General features: G+C 39.4%; 1 protein-coding gene across 1 annotated transcript in view; it reads left to right on the top strand.

The window, feature by feature from the left end:
• Positions 1–21,730, top strand: part of B3GNTL1 (UDP-GlcNAc:betaGal beta-1,3-N-acetylglucosaminyltransferase like 1) — a 167,617-nt gene that overhangs the window by 5,507 nt on the left and 140,380 nt on the right. Inside the window, exons 2-6 of the mRNA XM_083725914.1 lie at positions 211–327; positions 1,345–1,444; positions 6,219–6,283; positions 12,852–12,917; positions 14,792–14,824. Coding sequence (XP_083582040.1) covers positions 211–327; positions 1,345–1,444; positions 6,219–6,283; positions 12,852–12,917; positions 14,792–14,824 — 381 coding nt within the window. The remainder of the gene's footprint in view (positions 1–210; positions 328–1,344; positions 1,445–6,218; positions 6,284–12,851; positions 12,918–14,791; positions 14,825–21,730) is intronic.

The raw sequence follows: 21,730 nt of genomic DNA, 5'->3' as shown, positions 1-21,730 counted from the left end.
TTGTTAAAATAACAGCAATAAATAACAGAGCAATATTGAAGGATAAAAAGCTGTTTGGAAAGAAAACGACAGTGTCCTTTGTTTCCTGCTCAAAAACTATTGTGTGTGTTTGATTAGTGGATATAATGAAAGTAACCTTTTTGTGGAGCAGGGAATAAAATGTTGGTGCATTTTTGCTGATTCTATGTCATGTGTTCTTACTCCTTGTAGTCCATAATTCTGCCAGTTTACAATGCTGAGTGCTGGCTGGATGAATGTCTGAAGTCTGTTCTGGAGCAAGATTTCCAAGGTTCCATGGAACTATCTGTTTTTAACGACGCTAGTATGGTACGTACCTGTCAGTTTACTGTTCCAGTTCTACTGCACAATTATCATTTGAATACCAATTCCAGGAATGTGTTTTTACTGTGTTTATTTCACCTGGGGTGGGGGACCTTTTGGGGGGTGAGAGCTGTATTACCCTGCTGGAATGCTGTCAGGGGCCCACCTTCCAAAGTGGATTGGAGTGGGGGTGGTCAGTCCCTATAGTGTGTGCTGTCAGAGATGAAAACTCACACCTTTAACACACACAGACATACTCCCAGTCAGACCCTTCCCCTTCTTCTTCCTCCTGCTCCCAATTCCTTAGTTTGTGGGAAAGAAAAGGGCTCTCTCCCTGATGTAGCCTAATTGTTGTATCAAAACTGGCTGTTTTGCAAAGGGACTTTCAGGAGTTGAGCTGGATTAAAATGGAAGAGGGGACAATCATTTCATTTTGCTCTGGCTTTTGAAAGGAGTTCTGTTCTCTCTACATCCCCATGTCTTGGTGCCATCTTGTTAGTGCCATATGTTGAGCTTGGGTGCAGTACTGTAGCTCCAGCCAGCTCTTCTGCAATCAGTTTGAGCTCTGAAAGCTCCGGGGTAGTAGTGAGATAAGGAAAAGACTGAGGCTGAGGTACCTTGCAGCTGGGTTTGGTCTTTGTGTGCAACCCTTCCTCCTTGATCTGTCTTCCTCTTTTGCCACCCAGCAGCCCACAGGGGTCTGTGTGCTTTTCTTGAGACTCCATGCCTACCTGATCGCTTCTCTTCAGAGAAGAGGAAGTTGTGCTCCTCAGCAGAGCCTTCCAGAAACTCCTGATGATGTCCAAGTGTGCCTGAAAAGCACTGGAAGATGTCATTGGTGGGCAGATTGTGGGAAAATACTCATAAAAGTGCAGTTTAAAAGCAGTATGATGACTCGGCTGTGACTTTGCAGTGACCTTATCTCTTCTCACACGTAGCAATAAGATGTGGGAAAGAAATGTGGGGAATTAAATGTTTAACTTTTAAACATTATACCTACTCAGTGTCAATATTTCTAAACAGGACAATTCAGGAAATATATTAAAAAAGTGGAAGGTTCTATTGGAAGAAGCAGGCATTCAGATGGTACTTGGAGAAAATGATTCATCTCAGCCACGAGGAGGTAGGTGCCTATTCAGGACAGTGGGATAACTTAGTTTCCTGCATAACAGCTTCCCACGTGTTGCATAGCATTCTAGAACATTCTGTTTGTCAGTGCATCCACGTTAAGACCAAGACTCTTCCTTAATAACTGTCAGAAGTAACTCTCTTTTTGAGGTTGCTGAGGTTTTCTTTTATGTGCCAAGACAGAATTTGGCCTAATACTAAGTATACTGTTGCTGCAATCTTAACAACTCTTATGAGGGAGTAAGCCCCATTGAACACAGTTGGACTTATTTCTAAGCAAGCGTGCATAGGATTGTGCTGTATGCAGAAAAAATAAGTCCCACTGAAAATCAATGGGACTTCTGTTTAATGGGTTTAGAATCACATTGTAAATCATCATGACTCTGTTGGCAAAAGAAAATAGTTAGATTCACCGTATCTTATATTGTTGGAAATTCACACCAGTTTTCCTCAGTTCTCTAGTCAGTTTTTCAATACACGTTTAAGAGGCAAAGAATAACTTAGCTTAGAGATGGCCAGGAAATAAATGTTGTGTGGATTGAGAGAGAGCCATCACCTTTGCTGCAGACTGGGAAAAAGCCAGGTTTGTTATGTGCTAGACTGAAAAAGCACAAATGAGGTTAAATTGTGATCCAAGCCAAAATAAATAGCTCTGGAATTGTTGTAATAGGCTGGAAAGTAATGGATTCGAGTTGAATTGCCAAGTGTGACCACTCCAGAATGAAGATCAGCTCAGTGAGATGTGAACTGTAAACGTTTGAGTTTTAAAGCTTGCTGTCCTTTCTCTGTGAGATGGTGAAAAAGGATAGCATGTTGGTGTTATGAGCAAGAGGGAATCTAAGAGCGAAGGAGGAAGATGATGAAATTAATTTAGGAAATGCTTTCTTTGTTTTCCAGAATATTTTTTTTCATATACTTTTATTTAGGAAGTTTTAGTTTGTGTTTTCCTACCTTATCTTGTTAAACATAAAATCATCTCTGTAATATAATCCCGTTGTTGTTTTTCCCCATTGATATCTATAATTTATTCCTAATCATGCTTATTTTGAAGTTGCAAGTAATGGAAAAAGGGGGAAATGCATATTTAAACTGTAAAAACTTATAATTTGACTCTTACATAAAAAGAGGGAAAGTACAATTTACATGCAAATATGTGCAATGTACCCCTGATGGACTGTGCTTTTACGGAAAAAGAAACTCTGAGAGAGGGACTCTTTGGAAAGGTGACATTTAACATCTTTGCTGCCTACCACTTTCCTGCTCCTCCTCCGCTCAACCTCTCTTTCTTTCTCAAATTTTGATCTCTATGTTTTGACCTCATAGCATTGTCTTTCCCCTCTACTGCTTCTCAACTGTGTGCTAACCCCCTTCCAACATTTTTCTAGTTGTAAACTGGAAATGGGTCAACTAAGATTTCCAAGCCTCTTCCCATTATCTCTTTCCCAACAAACACAAGCTAAGGGGCAAAGGGTGCATTTGCCTAACCAAGAATCTCCTAGAGGGATGATGGGCTCACCTGGGGGTTGGGCTTCTGGCTGAAGTGGGGCCTTGTGCTAGTTGCAGAGTCCAGGAAGACCAAGTCATATACTGTTAGCACCTGTTTCAGATCCAGGAAACAAAGTTAGGTCAAATTCCAGTGAGACAAGGTCATGGTAAGCAGAAGGTAAATCCAGATAAACAAGGTCGGGTAATGCAGAGGTCAAAGTCCAAAAGGCAAAGAAAGGAAGGTGGGTAGCACCTTGGATAGCTCAAAGTGAAGCCTAGACTTTAATTCAGACAAAGCAAGCTTGAATGTTTTTCCAACAACTAGCAATGCTAGACTGAGGGCTTATCCACACTTACCTTTCCTCCACTCATTCCAGGCATGGTCCAAGATTTAAAGCTCTGTGTTTAAGCACCCCTTTTTTGCTCTAGAGCTTTCCCCACAAAAACCTGCTCTTTAAAGCACAATTGGAGCAAACATCAATCTGCAGAAAACCTGAACTGATGTTTGTTCTGAGTCAGTTTTAAAGATTGGATTTTCACTGGGAAAGCTTCGTGGCAAGGGGGGAAACCAGTCGCTTAGACACGAAGCATTAAAGTGCAGACCTCTGCCTGGAAAGAGCAGAGCAAAAGGTAAGTGTGGAAAAGCCTGCAGTCTTAAACAAGCTCAGAGAGTAAGCTAGCCAGCCAGTGTGGTATAATAATTGGCAAATACTGAACTGGGATCTGGGAGAACAGGGTTCAAACTCCCACTCTGTCATGGATGCTCATGAGGTGACTTTGGGCCAGTCAGTGCCTCTCAGCCAAACCCATATGGTGAGGATAACATGGAGGGAAGGGATTTGCTTCTTCCTGTTAGAATACCAGTAGCAATATTTGCACCCTTTGTGGTATTGCATCCCAGTTCGAAACATTTTCACATGAAAGTAAATACATGATGACCTGAGTGAAGCCTGCTGTTCTTTCCGCGTAGTTGATTTCCTCCATCAGATGTGGCCCCCTCATTTTCTGTAACTGTTCCTTGTATTTACCAACAATTCCTCAAGTTTATGGATTGTTACATGGTGGCTACTCCAGAAGCATCAAACTGTTCTTTAGACACTCATTAAAGCCCGAGCCTCTTTTGGAAGCTGTGTAACATTTAAAAAAACAACCATAGACTTGGGGAAAATACTGACAATTCTAAAAAAACCAAAATAATTATTTGACATTTGGTTTCCAGGTTAATATGCATATGATTGGCAAAGTGCTAGGGTTTGGGAGTCTTAGTTTTTACTTTTAAAAAGTACATTTTATTATATGAAAAAATGCATAGACACAGGAAGGGAAAAAACCTATGGCTTCTGAATTTTCCCAGTCATTGGTAAATTGGGTTAGGAAAGGTGTATTTTCTTCAAACTATATACCTTTAAAAGCAGGTTGCCATGCAGTAATCATTTTCCAGTGTGGAGCAGCTCGTTTGTATTTACATTTGGGCAGCCAGTTTAGATGGAAATCTTTGTGACCCCTTTGTCCTTAGTGATTTACTTTCCTGTGGTTAAGAGTAGTTAAAACTTGTAGGGAGTACTTCCTTTGAAACAAGCAGCCCCAATAACGAAACAAATGTGACAGTCTTCACGTCCTGGATTGTTTACCCTGGATTAAGATTCATTTCTGATTCTTTTCTGCCATGGAAAAGGAAAAAGGAAAACAAAAGGGAAACCTCCCCCCACAAAAGAGAGGGGTCAGTGGCTTTAAAGAAACTAACACAAAACAACTTCTTTCCAAGAGTGAGGAATGTTAATATCTCACGGGGTCTTAGTTTTCCCCCCTCCTGTGACCATGGTAACAGGCTCTTTTTGCTAAGTAAGCAGGCCTTGCAAAATGCAAAGCCTTGGCACAGACATTTGAGTCTCATCAGTATAGCAATATTGCAGCGAATTCTTTGCTTATGCCAAACAAAATTCATTGCCTTAGACCAGTTGTTTAAATAATCCAGTTTCCATGCGGAATAAAATCTTTTGGAAATCCTATAATTGTACTGATGTCAAAAGGGCATTTTATGACTAGCTAACTACCAAAACTTTGGGTGTCTTGTTTTTAATTAAGCTTACTTCTAAACTATTTGTACTTGAACGAACAAACAAACAAACAAGATTGTTTCTCCTCTGACCCACTTACCTCACCAGCTTGTTACCCATATATACATTTAAGTGCTGACCTTTTAAAATATTTGTAAGATTGTTTTGACTTAAAATTTTTTTTTAAAGCATATCCTTAAACTTTGCCTGTCACATGAGTAACCAAATGTTCTCCAGCATTCATATATTATGAAATCCGAATGACTCAAGTCAGCATTTATGACTGATTTTGTGATGTGTAAAAGCAGTAACTTATGGATCAAGCTACTTATTGAGTGTTGGGCAAGTGATTTAAATGACAATGAATCTAAATTTCTGGCTACCTTTCATCACAGTGGCGACCCCACAAGCTTCCTTATAAGAATCATCCATGACTGATTTTATGACCTTTGAATGTGCCCTTAATCATAGCATCCTTTTAGCCTTCCTTGCTATAATCAGACAATTATTTGAAACATTATATGCTTGGGATGGGGAGAGAGAGAGAGAGAGACAAACTTGATTACACAACTGATCCTGCTGGAACAGTTACTGCTCTGTGGCAGGATTAGTTGTTCAATTTTAGTCTATTCATTTTATTCCTCAGGAGATAATTATTCCGAGCTATTGGTTCTGTTCATTCAACATGCCCAGACCTGCTTTACTTTCCAGTAAACATGTCCAGGTCTTGTAAGGTTTTACTGTGTTTTCCAGTCATTTTAATTTAGTTACGGCAGTCATAGAACTTTGAATGGTTGAGTTTTAATTTAAATGATTTCCTAGAATCATAGAATTGTAGAGTTGGAAGGGTGTTCTAGTCCAGCCCCTTCAATGCAGGAATCCTAGCACATCCATCCCTGGGTGGGCTCAAACCACCAACTTTCTGGTTAACAGCCAGACACACACTGACCCATTGCACCACAGAGGTTTAGTTATCATTTCTTTGTGAAGTTCAAGGCTATATATTCATAATGTTCATATACGTGAAGAGGTATCCAGGAAGGAAAGAATAGAATTTGTCATGGGTGTGCAACTCAAGCATCCATTATGGCTTGTTTACTGTGGGCTGCAATTCTGAAATGTGGCAAGGAACTTTAATGTCACCTAGTGTGTTTTTGAGTAGAAAAACTTAGATTGCAAATTGCAATGATGCTCATGCACTCTTTTGTAACTTTGCTTTATCTACAGTGGGCTTTGCTAAAAATCATGCAATAGATCAGAGCTCGGGGACTTATCTGTGCTTTCTGGATTCTGTAAGTATTTTTCAAAAAAATTTGCCAAATGTATTTTCTACCTGAAACAAAATGTTTAATTGTCCATTTCCTTTTTATCATTTTGTGCTAATGGTTTTCCATAATTTGGTATAAAACTCTCTCATGTGGTTATGGTGATGTGGTACTTTTTAAATTTAATAAGCATTCCACCTTATAAAACTCTGCTGCCGTATCTGGACATTTTCTTAGCCGTTGAGATACAGTGGTACCTTGGGTTACATATGCTTCAGGTTACAGACTCCGCTAGCCCAGAAATAGTACCTCGGGTTAAGAACTTTGCTTCAGGATAAGAACAGAAATCGTGCTTCGGTGGCATGGCAGCAGCAGGAGGCCCCATTAGCTAAAGTGGTGCTTCAGGTTAAGAACATTTTCAGGTTAAGAACGGACCTCCAGAACGAATTAAGTACTTAACCCGAGGTACCACTGTATTGGAAGTTTAAGGGGCACACACGTTTTAAATCTGCAACCTAGCTGGTACTTCTAATTGGATAATAGGAATTGTTTTACTTGATGTGCCATTTTTCTTAGACCTGATGGCATGAAAACAGAATAAAGAAAATTCAAATATTCTACTGTCAAATGGGTCATTATAAGCAACCACTATGCCACGAAATAAATTTCATAACATGCACTCCAAATAATCCAGAATTACAGGAATTTGATAATAACAGACATGCTTCTGTCCTCCAAAGTCCTTTCTGAGCAGGTAAGCAATTTGTTGCAAGAAGAAGATATCTGTTTTACATGAAAAGCCAGCAGGGATTTCTAAACAAGGCCAGATGTTTTTATGTTGTTGGTCTACATCCACCTTCAGGAAAGAAGGCATGTATTTGTATCGGGCTTACCTACTTCCACAAGAGACTAGCCCTCAAATTCTGCAAAACTTAACCCTACTATCAGTTTAGATGTTCCCTTTACAGTCAAGGCAGAGCACTTTCAATATATAGAGACCAATTTGTTATGCTAGGATGATTAAGTAGGAATTGTCCCCTTCTCACAGAAAGTGAAACTATGTGGCATCTAACCACAAACCCTCAGTTCACCCCCCAAAAAAAATCTTTGACTGACTTATTTTGTACAGAAAAATCAGAAGTGATCTTGTGACAAGTGGAAATAGCTTACATACATCATACACGCAATCAGCAAATAAAAAAGCACTTCAAACCAGCTGTCTTTCCTCCTCTAGTCAGCTTTTCAGCCCCCATCTCCCTGCTAGCTGCCACTGTCCTCTGGTGGGGCCAAGAAACTGTAGTGCTGTAGCTCTGGCAGATTTTTGAATGGGGTTTCTCTTGTCTGAAGAGGTGCAGTGGCTCATCAGTCACCTTTTGTGAGATTAAATGACAATTTTAATGAAGTGATAAGATTTATTCAGGATTTTTTAAATTATTAATCTGTAGAAGTAAAGCATATAAATTTGCTTGCAGTGCAGGAAGAAGAGGCTTATATTTAGTTCCTCTTTAATGCCTCTCAACAACAAATGTTAGGATGAATTCAGGAGGCCCCAACCCACAAAAGCTTATCATGTATCATCTTGTAGAGTTGCATGAGGTGGTAGCTTCCTGTATCTCTGAGAAATCTAAGGATTTGCAGTAGTGGTAACACTGAGCTTAACCTAGTTGGCAGGGGCCACACATAGCCAACTCTACATGCAATTGTGGGGACTTTATACTGTAGCAGTGTGGCCTCTGGAAATCTGCCCCCACCCACACTGAACTGCCACTAAATACAAGGTGGAATAGGAAACATACTGGTAAACCAAAACACATGGCAAAGGTGGGTCTGGATTTTTTTTTAAGAAAAAGTTTTCCTTCCCCATCAGTATCTTGGACCAATGAATAAATAAATTCAGAACCACAGCAGTTCCTAGGATGTTAATCTCAATAAAACGTGCTTTTGTCAAATATTGCTGAGCAATCCCCTGCCTCAATCCCACCCTCCAAATGTGTGTGTGTGTTTCTAACTGAATTAGGACATTCCATGAGGGCGGGGGGGGGGGGTCCATCACCCATCAATAGATTTTTCTTGCATGTCTGGTATACTAGAAAAATAGAAGCAACACATTTTTTTTTTCAGCCTATAACATACCTGAATGTACAAGTACAACATTTTCTGAAAGTCAGTGTCTTGGCAGTAATCAAGAGTATTTCACATGACTGACACCAACATGGTATTCTGAATAATTGGATACTGAATTGGTGAACTGAAACCAAGAATCAAAAGAGGTATATAGGAGCAGTCACAGATAATGTTAGCGCACACAGCTGGTAACATCTGTTTTTCAGCAGTTACTGCATAGCAGCGAGAAATTGATTCCAATGAGAATACCAAGTAATTCATGGATGTGTATAAATTTCAGGAATTTCTGTTATGTTAAACACAGAAAAAGACACAGAAAACAAATGTTGTTTATCAACACATCAGATTTTCAAGTTGCTTTGCAAAATAATTTTTAAAACATTGTGGTAATTTACATTTCTTCTGCTAAACAAGCATGCAAGGAGAATATGTGTGTGTGTGTGTGTGTGTGTGTGTGTGTGTGTGAAGACACAGAGACTACCTAATGAATATTTTTCCAGACTGAATTTTACTGTAGATCATAAAGATTTTATTGGGCATAAAATCAAAGGCTCTGAACAGTAAACCATCTATTCTATGTTCATGCCAATAGAGACTGTCCCCTTTTGTTGGAAATAAACATTTATTTGAACACTTTGGACAGAAAAAGCTATTCTACCTTTAGTGTTGGATGCTGGAACATCTCCAGAAAAGAGAAAAAGAAGGAAAGAAAGTTTAAATAGGTATAGGCACTTTAAATATAATAATGAAAACAGCTGTATAAGAACTTGAGCAGATGTGCATAACTAAGCAAACTTGCTCAAATCTAAGAATCTGTTGACCCTCAAATGCGTACTTAGATCTTATGTGTCTGTTGTTTCCCCATTTGTTTGAACTGAGGTAGAAGATCTCACATGCAAATGAATGCACTATTGAAATGAATGCAGAAGCTGTTGGAGATAGGAAACCATATGCACACGTGCAGGGCTTCTGGATCAGATCAACAGATCAGCACACACATTTCCAGTGCAGTACTGGGGTTAAGAAATTCATTCATTTATTGCTTGCATCTGTGTAAAGCGGATTCCTTCCCCCCAAAAAAGAAATCACCCGCAAGTTAATCAAAGAAACAATGCTGAGTACATTTGAGCACAGTCCCTGCAAGAAAAGTGTCTAGGTGGGTCAATGAGACAGTTCCTCATTTAATCTTTTCATTCAAAATTGTAGGATTATCATTCTAACTTTAGCAGAGATGTGAACAGTTGGAAATCTGCTATTCATAGAGCAAGTGGAAATATTTCAATTTCACTGCCATAGTTCCTGCTAGGAATAAAAAGCAATGAAGTCCCTCATATAAAAGAAAAATCCAGTTGTATCTGTGCCAACACAAGCTTGCATACAGCAAGCTAAGGTATTGCATCTTTTCCAGTAGCTCCCCTGCAAATAAAATCATGGAGGGCACTATAGCAAAAACAACTGGATTGTTGCAATGTGTAATCCTACTTCCTACTTTATTCAAGATGAGCTATTCATTCATTATTGCATTTATATCCCACTGACATCTCCAAGGAGCTCAAGTAGCATACATTGTTTCCCCCCTCTGCATTTAATCACCACGACCACCCCGTGAGGTGGGTTAGGCAGTGACTTGCCCAAGTTCATCTAGTGTGCTTCGTTACTGAGTGGGAATTTGGACTCTGGTTTTCAGGTCCTGGTTTGCACTCAAACCAGTACAGCACACTGGCTCTCAGTAGTAGGAAAACAAACAGGAAGTATAATGAACAAGTTATAGCTTGTCTTTATGTAATTTTTCTATAAGACCCAAACAAAGCAGACACAGAAATATTCCTAAGCAGTTAAAAAATTGAAATTGCTTCAGCTAGAGATGGAATATTGTGGAAGGGGTTGAAAAAGGACAAAAAAAATATGCCTAGAGAACTTCAGCAAGGGAAACCCCCCAAAATCTAACTGGCCGTGATTACATCCCACAGCTTCTAAAACGTATATCAGTTTATAGCTGTGTTGTATTGATTTCAACTATTAGCATAGTTGAATAAGAGCAATCTGATGATTACGTTTTAGGTTAGTGATTATAAAGTGGGGTTGGAGTAGTTCATTTCTTCTAAACTAATGCTGCAAAAAGATGCACTAATTCTGTTGTATGCCTACTTTATTCATGCCACTGCAATTCATTTTACGTACTTCTATATGTTGTCTAGGTGTGTGCTCAGTTGACCATTTTCTTCCTGACATGTCTTTGAAAAAACCATTATTCTCTGGTTAGGAACTTGACAAATGTATGAAAAAGGTCTTATGACTCTTGTCACCAGGTTTCAGCAACTGATAAGCTGTATGGTTTACTTTCAAGTTTTTTGTTTTACCTCAAGGTAGATTAATTGTATGTAGCTACTGGCACAGATTTGTTTCCCAACCTTGTTACCATTTTTGGATAAACTGTAGTGTTAGGGTGGCTTCAGGTTCCTAGAACAGGGAGGGGGAACTAGTTGCTCAGTCTTGGACCAAGGGTTTCTTAATGTTCCCAATTGAAGCTCCTAATCCTTGTGATCCCCTGACTATGCACCTTAATTGCTTTCCCCATAGGCAAAGCACTCCACCCCCTCCCTCAAATGGCAGTGGCAGCAGAGGTTTTAGGAGAGTTCTCCCCTTTATGCACTTCAAATATTTGCCCATGTGCAAGCTGGGACAGAGGCAAATAGGAGTGAACGGCTGCAATGCGTTAACGGGAGACTTGTTAGAAACTTCATAGGTGCTATGGGGGGCACAGGGCAGAAGGGTATTTTGTTTTGTTTAGTTTGGTTTAAAAAAATTAGGCAGTTTATGTGGGTAGTCTCTGTCCAAGGTGTCTTACAACAATAAAAATTATAAAATAACAACAACTATCAACTGACCCCGGAGAATAGCCAATAAAAAAGCTTTCACAGCAAATTAAAACACTTCCCACAGCAGTAGCAAACCACAATCCAGGACATAAAGCATCAATCACCAATTAGCCCATTGGAAAAAGTTACATCTTTAAGGAAAGGCTTGAAGCGTGGGAGCCTGTCGAAGATCCACTCGCATGGCGTTCACAAGTTGTAAGGTTACCAAGCTTGCTGATCTGTGAGATGGACACACATAGAAGGCCTCTCTTGTGCATCTGAATGTGTGGGCAGGCTGATATGGGTGCAAGAGGTCTATTGGATATCCTGGGCCTAATTTTTAAAAGGCTTTTTAAAGCTAGAAACCAGACCCAGTCCACAAGGTGGTTGAATTCTGGACTATACCACTTCACCATAGCTTTGCTCACTAATGTTTTAGTTTAACAAACTGAAAAACAACGTGTAGTAGCATTCATAAAAATAACCTCCCGCCTACAGGCTGAAGTAGTACAGTCAAGAATTTGACCCTCTTGGCCTGCCACCATGTACTCGAAACTTGTAGAATCAGTAGATCATGTCTGATTCTTGAGGCTCATAATAAGATGATGGCTCTGAAGGGGTCTAGAGGAGCCCTATGCTCGGCCAATACCACTGGCTCTTCAGCCTCAGTTTAAATATGGCTTCTTGAATGAGTTGTTGATATGATGATCAGTCTATATGCTAGCGTTGATATAACTTACAAATACCTAAACAGGCAGATACAAGTGGAAGCGTGTGGACTCCATCCAACAGCCACAATGGCTACAATATACAGTGGTACTTTGGGTTAAGTACTCAATTTGTTCTGGAGGTTTGTTCTTAACCTGAAACTGTTCTTAACCTGAAGCACCACTTTAGCTAATGGGGCCTCCTGCCGTCGCCGCGCCACCGGAGCACGATTTCTGTTCTCATCCTGAAGCAAAGTTCTTAACCTGAGGTACTATTTCTGGGTTAGCGGAGTCTGTAACCTGAAGCATATGTAACCTGACGTGTATGTAACCTGAGGTACCACTGTAGTATAGTCAGTGGTTTCAGTGATACTTTGGTTCAAATCCTAATGAAGCCTTTCTTTTAGCCTTAGTTCCCCAAGTATAAACTCAGAAGTATAACCATCTCCCTCACATAACTCTTGCTAGAGTTGCTAGGAAAATGATTCTAAAGTGTTTTACACATCAATAGTTATACATAAATAGCAAGACATAGTAATAGTATATTTTTGAACACTTAGGCTCTGCCGTGGGTAGGAAATTCTGAAATGTGGTTTGGTTTATTGTATAAAATGGTAACAGTTTCACTTTTTGTCTACTGTAAAAAGTCTGGATTTTCCCTTCCAGTTCTAATTTATGTTAATTTTCTTTTGGGGGCTAAATTTACTACCCTGGTAGCCATGCATAAACTATTGAAATAAAGTGGTATCTGGAATCCCTCCAGTAGTTGCAGCCAATTGTGTATTTTATAGTTTTGTACTTGGGCTAGTAAAGTGACCAGTTAATCTGGCAACCATCTCTAGTTATTGTTTGAGAACAGTGGTGGGCCCTCTTTCACATATAGTTACAGTGTGCCATTTATTACAGGATGATGTGATGATGCCCCAGAGAATAAGACTGCAGTGGGAAGCTGCTATTCAGCATCCAGAAAGTGTGAGTATTTCTCTGTCATTTTCTTTTAACAGTGAGGCATGTAGCTTGTTTTAACAGGAAGGCTTTGGAAATGTTATAGCGGTTTTGATTGCAATTGGTACTCCTTAATCTAGCAAATTTTAAGGAAATGTTTCTGGAAGTTTTTACTCAAGTACCTTACTTGTTTGTTTATATTTCCTGAAAATTCTATATGTGACCTGATCTAAAAGCTTTATCTATTGCAAAAAAGCAATAAATTAAACAAGTAAATGACCACTGTAGCTAATGAAAACAGAATTAATGACTCATCCATCGCATTTGTGAAAATGCGAACAGATTGTAACAATAGTAACAATTGGGTTGTATCCAACAGTGTCACTCAGCTGTGACAGTAAGGTATCCATAAAACAAAAGTGGCAGGTTGCAAATTTCAGCCATTCTCTCCTTCCCTGCATCCCTCTAAACCTGTATCAGATGGTTGAGTGACCCAGAATATATTGCTCATAAAAAACTGCTTTGTGAATTAACACTGTTAAGTACCTAATTATAATTGTCTATAATTTTCTGTATTTTGTTTCCTTCTCATCTCACTTTTTATACCCCCATGCATATATGTACCTGCAATGTAGAATAACTCCTTAATTCGTCTGATGCTTTCTGCAAAGTCAAGTTGGACTCTTCAGAAGTTCTATAACTTTTCTTCATTGTTGACACAAAGCTGCTTTTTGGAGGACTCTTCACTCTTGAAGGGATGGTGTACAGCAGGCATAGGCAAACTCGGCCCTACAGATATTTTGGGACTACAACTCCCATAATCCCTGACCACTAGTCCTGTTAGCTAGGGATGATGGGAGTTGTAGTCCCCAAACATCTGGAGGGCCGAGTTTGCCTATGCTTGGTGTACAGTCAGAGCACCTCTAGAGCTGGATTAGGAAAAGATAAAAGCGAAGCATTTTTATTGCTGAGGGGGAAGGTAGTAATGGCTAAGTAGACCCACCTACTAATGTTGAATAAGTTTTATGGTATTAAAGGTCCATATTTGGTAGACTGAAATTGTCCTACAGAAGCATCCATGATAAAGAGATAGCACTGTAAATAGGAGTGTTCTTTGATTCTGTTTTTTTAACGACCCACCTCTTGTCTATAACGTATTATAAACTGATTTTAATATGTAAATGGCTGTAACGCCTCCTGGGGCAGGTGGTGAAGGGGCGTGTCAGAAATTGAAATTGAATGTGGAATAAAATATTACCTATAAGCCAAGAGGTTGCACAAGGGTTAGATATTGTTAGTCTGCAACTTAACAACCCTGCTGCACTGGTTCTGCTACAGATATCAAATTGCTGCTTTGCTTAGGCATATGAAAGGAAGTCATTCTGAAGAACTTATTTTGCTATTGCATGGCTCATGTGAGGGAAAGCAATGTTGCATTTAATTTTTGTTTTCAGTTTCATAGTTTTAAAATAACTACTAAGTGAAATTGCTTGGCACTTGTTTCATTCTTGATGTGATGTTCTGTTAAAAAAACCATAAGGGAAAGATGTGAAGCCATAAGGGGATGGGGCCAGATGTATAATAATCATTTTCTTTGAACTAGAATGAAAACAACAAAAACAGAATGGCTTGAGTCTAATTTTTAGGCATTAATCCATACCACAAGATTACCATACATAATTTGGCAAGCAGCCTGGTTAGAGAGGCCCACAGATGACGAAGCTTTAAAAATAGTCTAATGGGTGCAATTTTTTCTTGCTAGTAAAATATAGATCTTATAGTTTATATTGAGCTCATATTCTGCCCAGTCTGATTTCACTTGTTTGGACATGTTGCATAATAGTGAGATGTTACTGGGGATGGAAATTGAACAAATGCATCGTTTTTTCATGGCCCTGCAGGTGTCTTCGACTGTGGTTGCTGCTAAATCAGCGGTATGTGTGTTTGGTTTGGGCAGGCAATTCATTGCTGATCTGTGCCTTTGCTTTCTTTTACTGGGTGTGCCATGTTTTTCTTTATCTTCTTTTGTTTGTTGCTCTGTTTTCACTGTTCTCTACTTCAGCATTCATTCTGTTAATATAAAGCTGGGGTAGGTAAGTATAGTTGCATGAGCAATGACAATATACTTCCTCTTTGGCCTGTTTAGGAAGCTGAACTATTGGGAGGGTTACAGTTCTCTTACCACAGTTTTCTGTTGCAAGACTGAGGAGTCATATGATGTTATGTCATTCAGAGGCAGCATTACACAGTGGAACAAGGCGCAAAAGAGTTGTGCAATGGATCCTTCTGCTTCATCAGCAGTGTGTACGAAAATGATCCTTACATTTTGGCTGTTTGCTTTATTGGATGGGAGGTTTAATAACATACGAACTCAGCAAAGTCTGCATTTCTGAGTTTGGCCAGATTGAGGATGTCTCTCATTACCAATGTAGTTTCCCCTTACGTGAGCACCCTAGGCACACATTCCTCACTTGTATCTTCCAGTATGTGTCAAACAGACCCACCCTGGACATGATATGTACCTTGCTTGCAGATAAAGACTTGCTGATCATCAAAGTAGCAAAGAAAATACAAGGTAGATTCCAAAAAGCTTTGGGATGGGGGTGGGGGATTCAGATTGTGATTGTATTTTTAGCATCTTTATAATTTATTGTAGAAGAGTAATGTGTGATTTACATGGAGAAGAGTATTATTTTTTGTGTGTATATGTTAAATATGTCAAAAGTATTTTTGTTTTTAAATCATAGAGCTGTAGAGTTGAAAGGGACCCTGAGAATCATCTAGTCCTACCCCCTGCAATGTAGGAATCTCAAATAAAGAGACAGATAGCCATCCAACCTTTGCTTAAAAACCTCCAAGGAAGAAGAGTCCACCACCTTCTGAGGGAGCCCATTTCATTGTCAAACAACCCTGAATGTCAGAAAGTTCTTCCTGATGTTTAGTTGGAATGCCCTTTCTTGTAAATTGAAGCGTCAGTTCAGGTCCTACCCTCTGGAGCGGTAGAAAACAAGTTTGCTCTAACTTCCATGTGACAGCCCTTATCGTGGTAGCCTGTGGCTTTAAACAATAGAGTTTCATTCATGAAAAGCAGAGTATAGAGGGAAAGAGAGCTGGTTTGAAGTGCTTTTTGTTTGCTGATTGAGTGTATGGTATACACTCTGCTTTTGAAGTTTGTCCCTGCCATCCATTTTGTATACTTTGTGCTGGGCTAACTTAGTTGCCCAATAGGCAGATATTGACAAACATTCTTAGCTCAATCAAATTTGGTTTTGCTACTACTGAGCTAAAATGGTTTGGTTAGTGTTGCAAATTTGTTTAACGTTACATAATCTCATTCATTAGCATTGTGTTCAGAAAGCTCTCTGTCAGTTTGGGATTTTTGCTGCCCAACTCTCTAGTTCACAAGTGTCTCAGTTGTACATATGTGCCTAGGTTTTTTTTACCTTGTTTTCTAACTGATTGCGCTATTCTGCATAATGAATTTGTAGTAGTCAGTCTTGTTTTCATATATTATCCGTTAAGGAAATTATTGAAAAATAAGTCTATCTAGTTTTAAGCAGATTGTATCTATTGTTTATGTGGAAATGCAGTTTTTCCACTTGCACAATACGGATCTTGGAAATGATTTTTTTTAAGTTTTCTGTACAGCAAAGTGTCATAAAGCTGAAGTACTGAAAAGTTCATTTTTACTACATTCATCTGTTACTCTATTGTTCCACTGCACAGTTGTCTGATGACTTCCTAATTTTGGGGTGTCAAAAAAGCAATGTGCAAGACCACTTCCTCCCCTTAATTTCTTTTAAAGCTGTGCCTGTGTTCCTCGATCTTCCAACACCCATCCGCCTCAGATAGCATGGCTATTGGTTAGGAAAGGCGAGAGTTGTAGTCCAAAGCATTTGGAAGGTACCAGGGTGGTACCATCAGACCTTGTGGGGGGCCAGACTATATTTTGGGGAAAAATATATGAAAGAATTCCTATGCCCCACAAATAACCCAGAGATGCATGTTAAATAAAAGGACACCTTCTACTCATGTAAAAACACACTGATTCCCGGACCATCTGCGGGCCGGATTTAGAAGGTGATTGGGCTGTATCCGGCCCCTGGGCCTTAGTTTGCCTACCCATGGTTTACTATTATAAGAATGAGCATAAACAACCATTGGGCTGTGTTAGGGCCACAAGATGGAGTTCAGAAGATTTTGCTTCCATTTTTTTTATCAACTGTAGCTTGATGTGTCATTTGAACTCAACGAACTGTGATTTATCTTAACCATGGATTGTTTGAAACCACTGTTTAAGCTTTGGATGTAGCATTAACTGTGGTTCAATTGAAAGTTTAAAACTTGATCTCCTTGAAGGAGATGGGAGAGGATAATATGAAAGCTTGAGGTTTGCGTAGGTTCGTTTTCATCTTGCTAAAACTATGGTTTTAGTTGGAATCCGGCCATTGTCACTGCTAGTTTTAAATGGTTACAAATTCAACAGTCTCTTCTTCTGTAAGTTTTGGTGAATCTATGCTACAGCGTAAGGAAAAAGCTTGTTCTACATCCTTGACTTTTTTCTTTGTCTCCTTTTCACAAGAGGGTTTGGTTTGAATAACCTTCTAGACCTTTTTCCTTTTGTAATTACAAGTCTGCACCAGCATTTGGGCCACGCTGCCACCCCATCAGACAACAATATGAGGAGGTTTTCCTTATGCAAACACATGCCATTTAGAAATAAAACATCTATTGTGACAAGGCTTTCTGAGTAAGGCAAGGTCTAAAGTAGTATTTTTCCCTGGAGTTGATATGCACCGGAAACACTTTTGTCTCTGTAAGAATGTATTTAGGCAGACCTGGGCATGTTCTGACAGGCAAAAAATAAAGGCCCAATAAAGAATATGAATACTGTGAAGAACTGAAAAAGTTGCTTGATAATTAGTGGTAATCCCATTTCTTGTTAATGCAGGATAAACAGAGAGATACAGAGTATTACAGCAAGATTTGGATTGCAGAGGAAAACACATAGATATATCTTATTGTTTTAAAAAAAAGGAAAGAGAAGAAAATGATTGAAGACCTCTTTGGTAGCACTGTTTCAATTTTTATTTATTTAGTCAATATAATGCAAACAAATTGAACATGGATGTAGCAGTGTTTGCTTCTGAGATGGAAGTAGGTATGCTAAGATCAGTTTCTTATAGCCTTGTGGCTCCCCAGGTAGCTGCTTCACTCCTCCATGTATACAGAACATGTGACTGAAAATTATAACATAGGAATGTTCACATATCTGAAGGAGCTGCTCATGCATATAAATACCTGTATACCTGAAGGAGCCTATAGCTCAGCCTGGACACTGAGGTCCTCCTCCGAGGGTCTTCTGATGGTTCCCTCACTCTGAGAAGTGAAGTTATAGGGAACCAGGCAGAAGGCCTTCTCAGCAGTGGCGCCCTCCCTGTGGAACGCCCTCCCAGCAGATGTCAAGGGGATAAAGAACTACACAACTTCTAGAAGACATCTGAAAGCAGTCCTGTATCAGGAAGTTTTTAATGTTTGATGTTTTACTATGTTTTTATATGCACTATAAGCCGCCCAGAGTGGCCGGGAAAACCCAGCCAGATGGACGGGGTATAATTCATAATAAAAATATTATTAAATGTAATAGAAATAGATTTTTTAAAAAAAAATAAAATCAGAATCCCTTATTAACTTTCTGATGGCACCATCTGCATGTTTGATTAAGTGGTAGATGGAAGATCTGCCTTTCCTGCTAATACTGCTGAAGAGTTGCTAACTTGATACATTACACATAGGCTGTGTTATCTCGGCCAACTTATAAACAAGCCTTGTGGCCCCACACGTAGCAACTTCAGCCCTCCCATTACATGAGGATTAAGTCTGAAGTATTCAGTTAAATATAGCATTATGAAGTAGAAAACTATGGTTAATGGCTTTGGAACAAGCAGGGTACACAGAGCCAGGATGACTCCATATCCTGGCTTGTTCTGAAGGTGTTAACCATGGGTTCTCAGTTTGAATGGCCTACTTGTGTAGTAGTCAAGAGTGAAGTAGTTGCATGTGAGTGCACAAGGCTCATTCATATCTCAGCTTATTGCCCTCTACAGTCTTTAAACCCGATTTTCATGACAGATGTGAAAGATCCATCAAGCAATATCACCAAATTGAAGTCAGTCTGGCCTCAAGGTTGACTGATATGAAAATCAGTAGAGAAGCTGATAAATACTATTGGATTCTAGTCTGGATCTTTGATTTAATATATTGCTGCAATGTTTATGGTTTCTAAAAACTTGGAGTCTTGTATATCAGGGAATTCCTCTTTCTGTAGCTACAACTGTGCCATCTGCACTCAGGAGCAAGGGATCACCTGACTTGCAGGAATCCCAAGGTCTTCATGAGTGCAAAGATTTTTAGGGGGTAAATCTAAGAGTAGAAACCAAAAAATGACCCAATGGTGATTGAGCCTACCTTGTAGTCATAAAATGTGGCTGGCTGTTGGTGGGAGAGACAAATCAGAAAGGGTGTGGAATGCAATGGAGTAATCTAGTACAGCGGTACCTCAGGTTAAAAACACCTCAGGTTACAAACACTTCAGGTTACAGACTCCACTAACCCGGAAATAGTACCTCGGGTTAAGAACTTTACCTCAGGATGAGAACAGAAATTGTGTGCTGGAATTGCAGTGGCAGTGGGAGGCCCCATTAGCTAAAGTGGTACCTCAGGTGAGTAACGGTTTCAGGTTAAGAGCGGACCTCCGGAACGAATTAATTTCGTAACCAGAGGTACAACTGTAAAAGGAATGACTGGCTGTCTGGGACCCTGAACAGAAGCGGGGTACACTGCAACGTTGTTTTGCAAGTCAAACATGCTGCATGTATATTCCACAAACACCAAGATTTGATGTGCATTGCATTTTATTTTAAATAATGACTGGAAAAGTCTGCTAGTTGCAATTTAAATCTTCAGAATAATGTTCTGTAGCTTTAGTTCAGAAAAACAATCTCTTAAAATCTGTTTAATTTCAAGCATTCATGAAGTTTGAGGGATAGAACTGCCAACTGTAATGCTTTCAGTATAACAAACAGATGTTCTGGGAGTGATGCACAAACAAACTGTATATAAAGTAGAATGTGTACCCTTTTAAAACTCTTGACAATAGAACACCTGGAATGGATGTCTGTATTAGGATTCTGAGATACTGAACCTGCAAGATGGTCTTGGTGTGAAAAACTGCCATGATACTGATGCAATTATTTTAGTGTCTCCCTTGGCACCTAAGCCCCTGGAAAGATCATTTAATAGACACACACTTGGCTGAAAGAGCAGTACTGGAAAAAATGTAAGAATGACTGGAGCAGTACTGGAAAAAATGTAAGAATCCCAAGTAGTGTGAAGGAAATGGGCACACAAAAATCTCTGTATTGGAAAAAGGGTAGTTTATTGATGCTGAAAGTGCAGTGCTTATGGCAGCTTTCATTAATTGGGTGTTTCCACATAAATCCATTGAACCATGCTTGAATTTAGCAGTGTGTTTGTTTTTCATTAAGCTGGGCCTGTAGATTTTATTTTTTTTAATTTGGTGTTTCTGAAAAACCACAATAGATTTTCAAAGCTAGTTGTAGTTGAGGACTGTTCTAAATTTTAATGAAACGTCACAAATGAAAACCATCCCTTCTGATACAACTTTGTAATTAAATTTATATCCAGTATGGCCTCCACATGCCAATAACCACATCTAACAATGGTTCTGTTTCTACAGCGCTATAGTCCTAGATTCATAGTATACAGCTGAATAGATTCTGTATTATATTCTCATGCATAAAACTGGGGCTGTAGTTACTAAATGTTAAAAAGATCATTTTCTCTTCCTCATGTATCGGGCAACTAGCCATGGGCATTGCATGAGATGTGATATCTTTTATGGAACCCATATGTATGTTTACTGTTGGCAAGTTTCTGCTAAAGCAGTACAAAAAAACAAAATCCTAGCCCCAGCTTTCTAGCCAAATAGTTTCCCCTTTGTAGTGGTTATTTATGGGTTGGGTTTCTTGTTTCATCAGCTTCTAGGACTTTTCACCACTAAGAACTGCACTGGAATCGTGCCAGGGGCCTGAGGATTCCATTTAATCTGCATAAGTGAAAGTTTCATAAGCCTTTGAATTGACCTGATTCCTAGTTAGCTGTTTGCTTGTTTTTGCCTCCATATAATGACTAATCTGCCCCCTGCAAGTTTGGTAGGGAGACATGCATCCTCCATTTGACCCAAAGTTTCTCCTGTAGTTGTGAGACAAAAAAGTAATCAGAAAATGATTGTGGACAAAGTAAGCATTCAACTTGCAGTAGCATTGATCTGCAGATGGGGGACATGATGAAATCTGCCCCATTTATTACCATGAAGTTTGAATATATCAGGAAGGGCTTTTTATTCCAAAGATGTTGGCTCAAGCAAGTTTTGTCCTTGGCGAAAGAAAAGAGGTAGAAGAATGTTAAGCCATAGCCACAGGAAAAAGGTGACTAGGGAGAGGGCAGGCTGAGAATTTCAGAGAGAGAACGTATAGTCTTAAATACTGAGAGGGGATATTACTGTGTTTGCGATAACTACTGTTTTCTGTAATTAATTAATGATTGCAGTTGCCATGCCTCCTGTAGCCTCTGCACCATAGAACTGGGATTGTTGAGCAGAATTGGGAGTTCTGAGCAGATAGCAAACGACTGTTGATAAATTTAAGTCTACCATAGTTAGCTTATTGTGCATTTGGAGCTCAGCCATGGTTTGGGTTCCGAGCTATGATTAAGGTAAAGGTAAAGGTACCCCTGCCCATACGGGCCAGTCTTGACAG

The sequence above is a fragment of the Podarcis gaigeae genome, assembly GCF_964106915.1.
Source record: "Podarcis gaigeae genome assembly, chromosome: 2".
In the NCBI taxonomy this organism is placed as follows: Eukaryota; Metazoa; Chordata; class Lepidosauria; order Squamata; family Lacertidae; genus Podarcis; species Podarcis gaigeae.
Note: the sequence above shows the minus strand (reverse complement) of the source record. Positions and strands in the feature narration are given on the sequence as shown.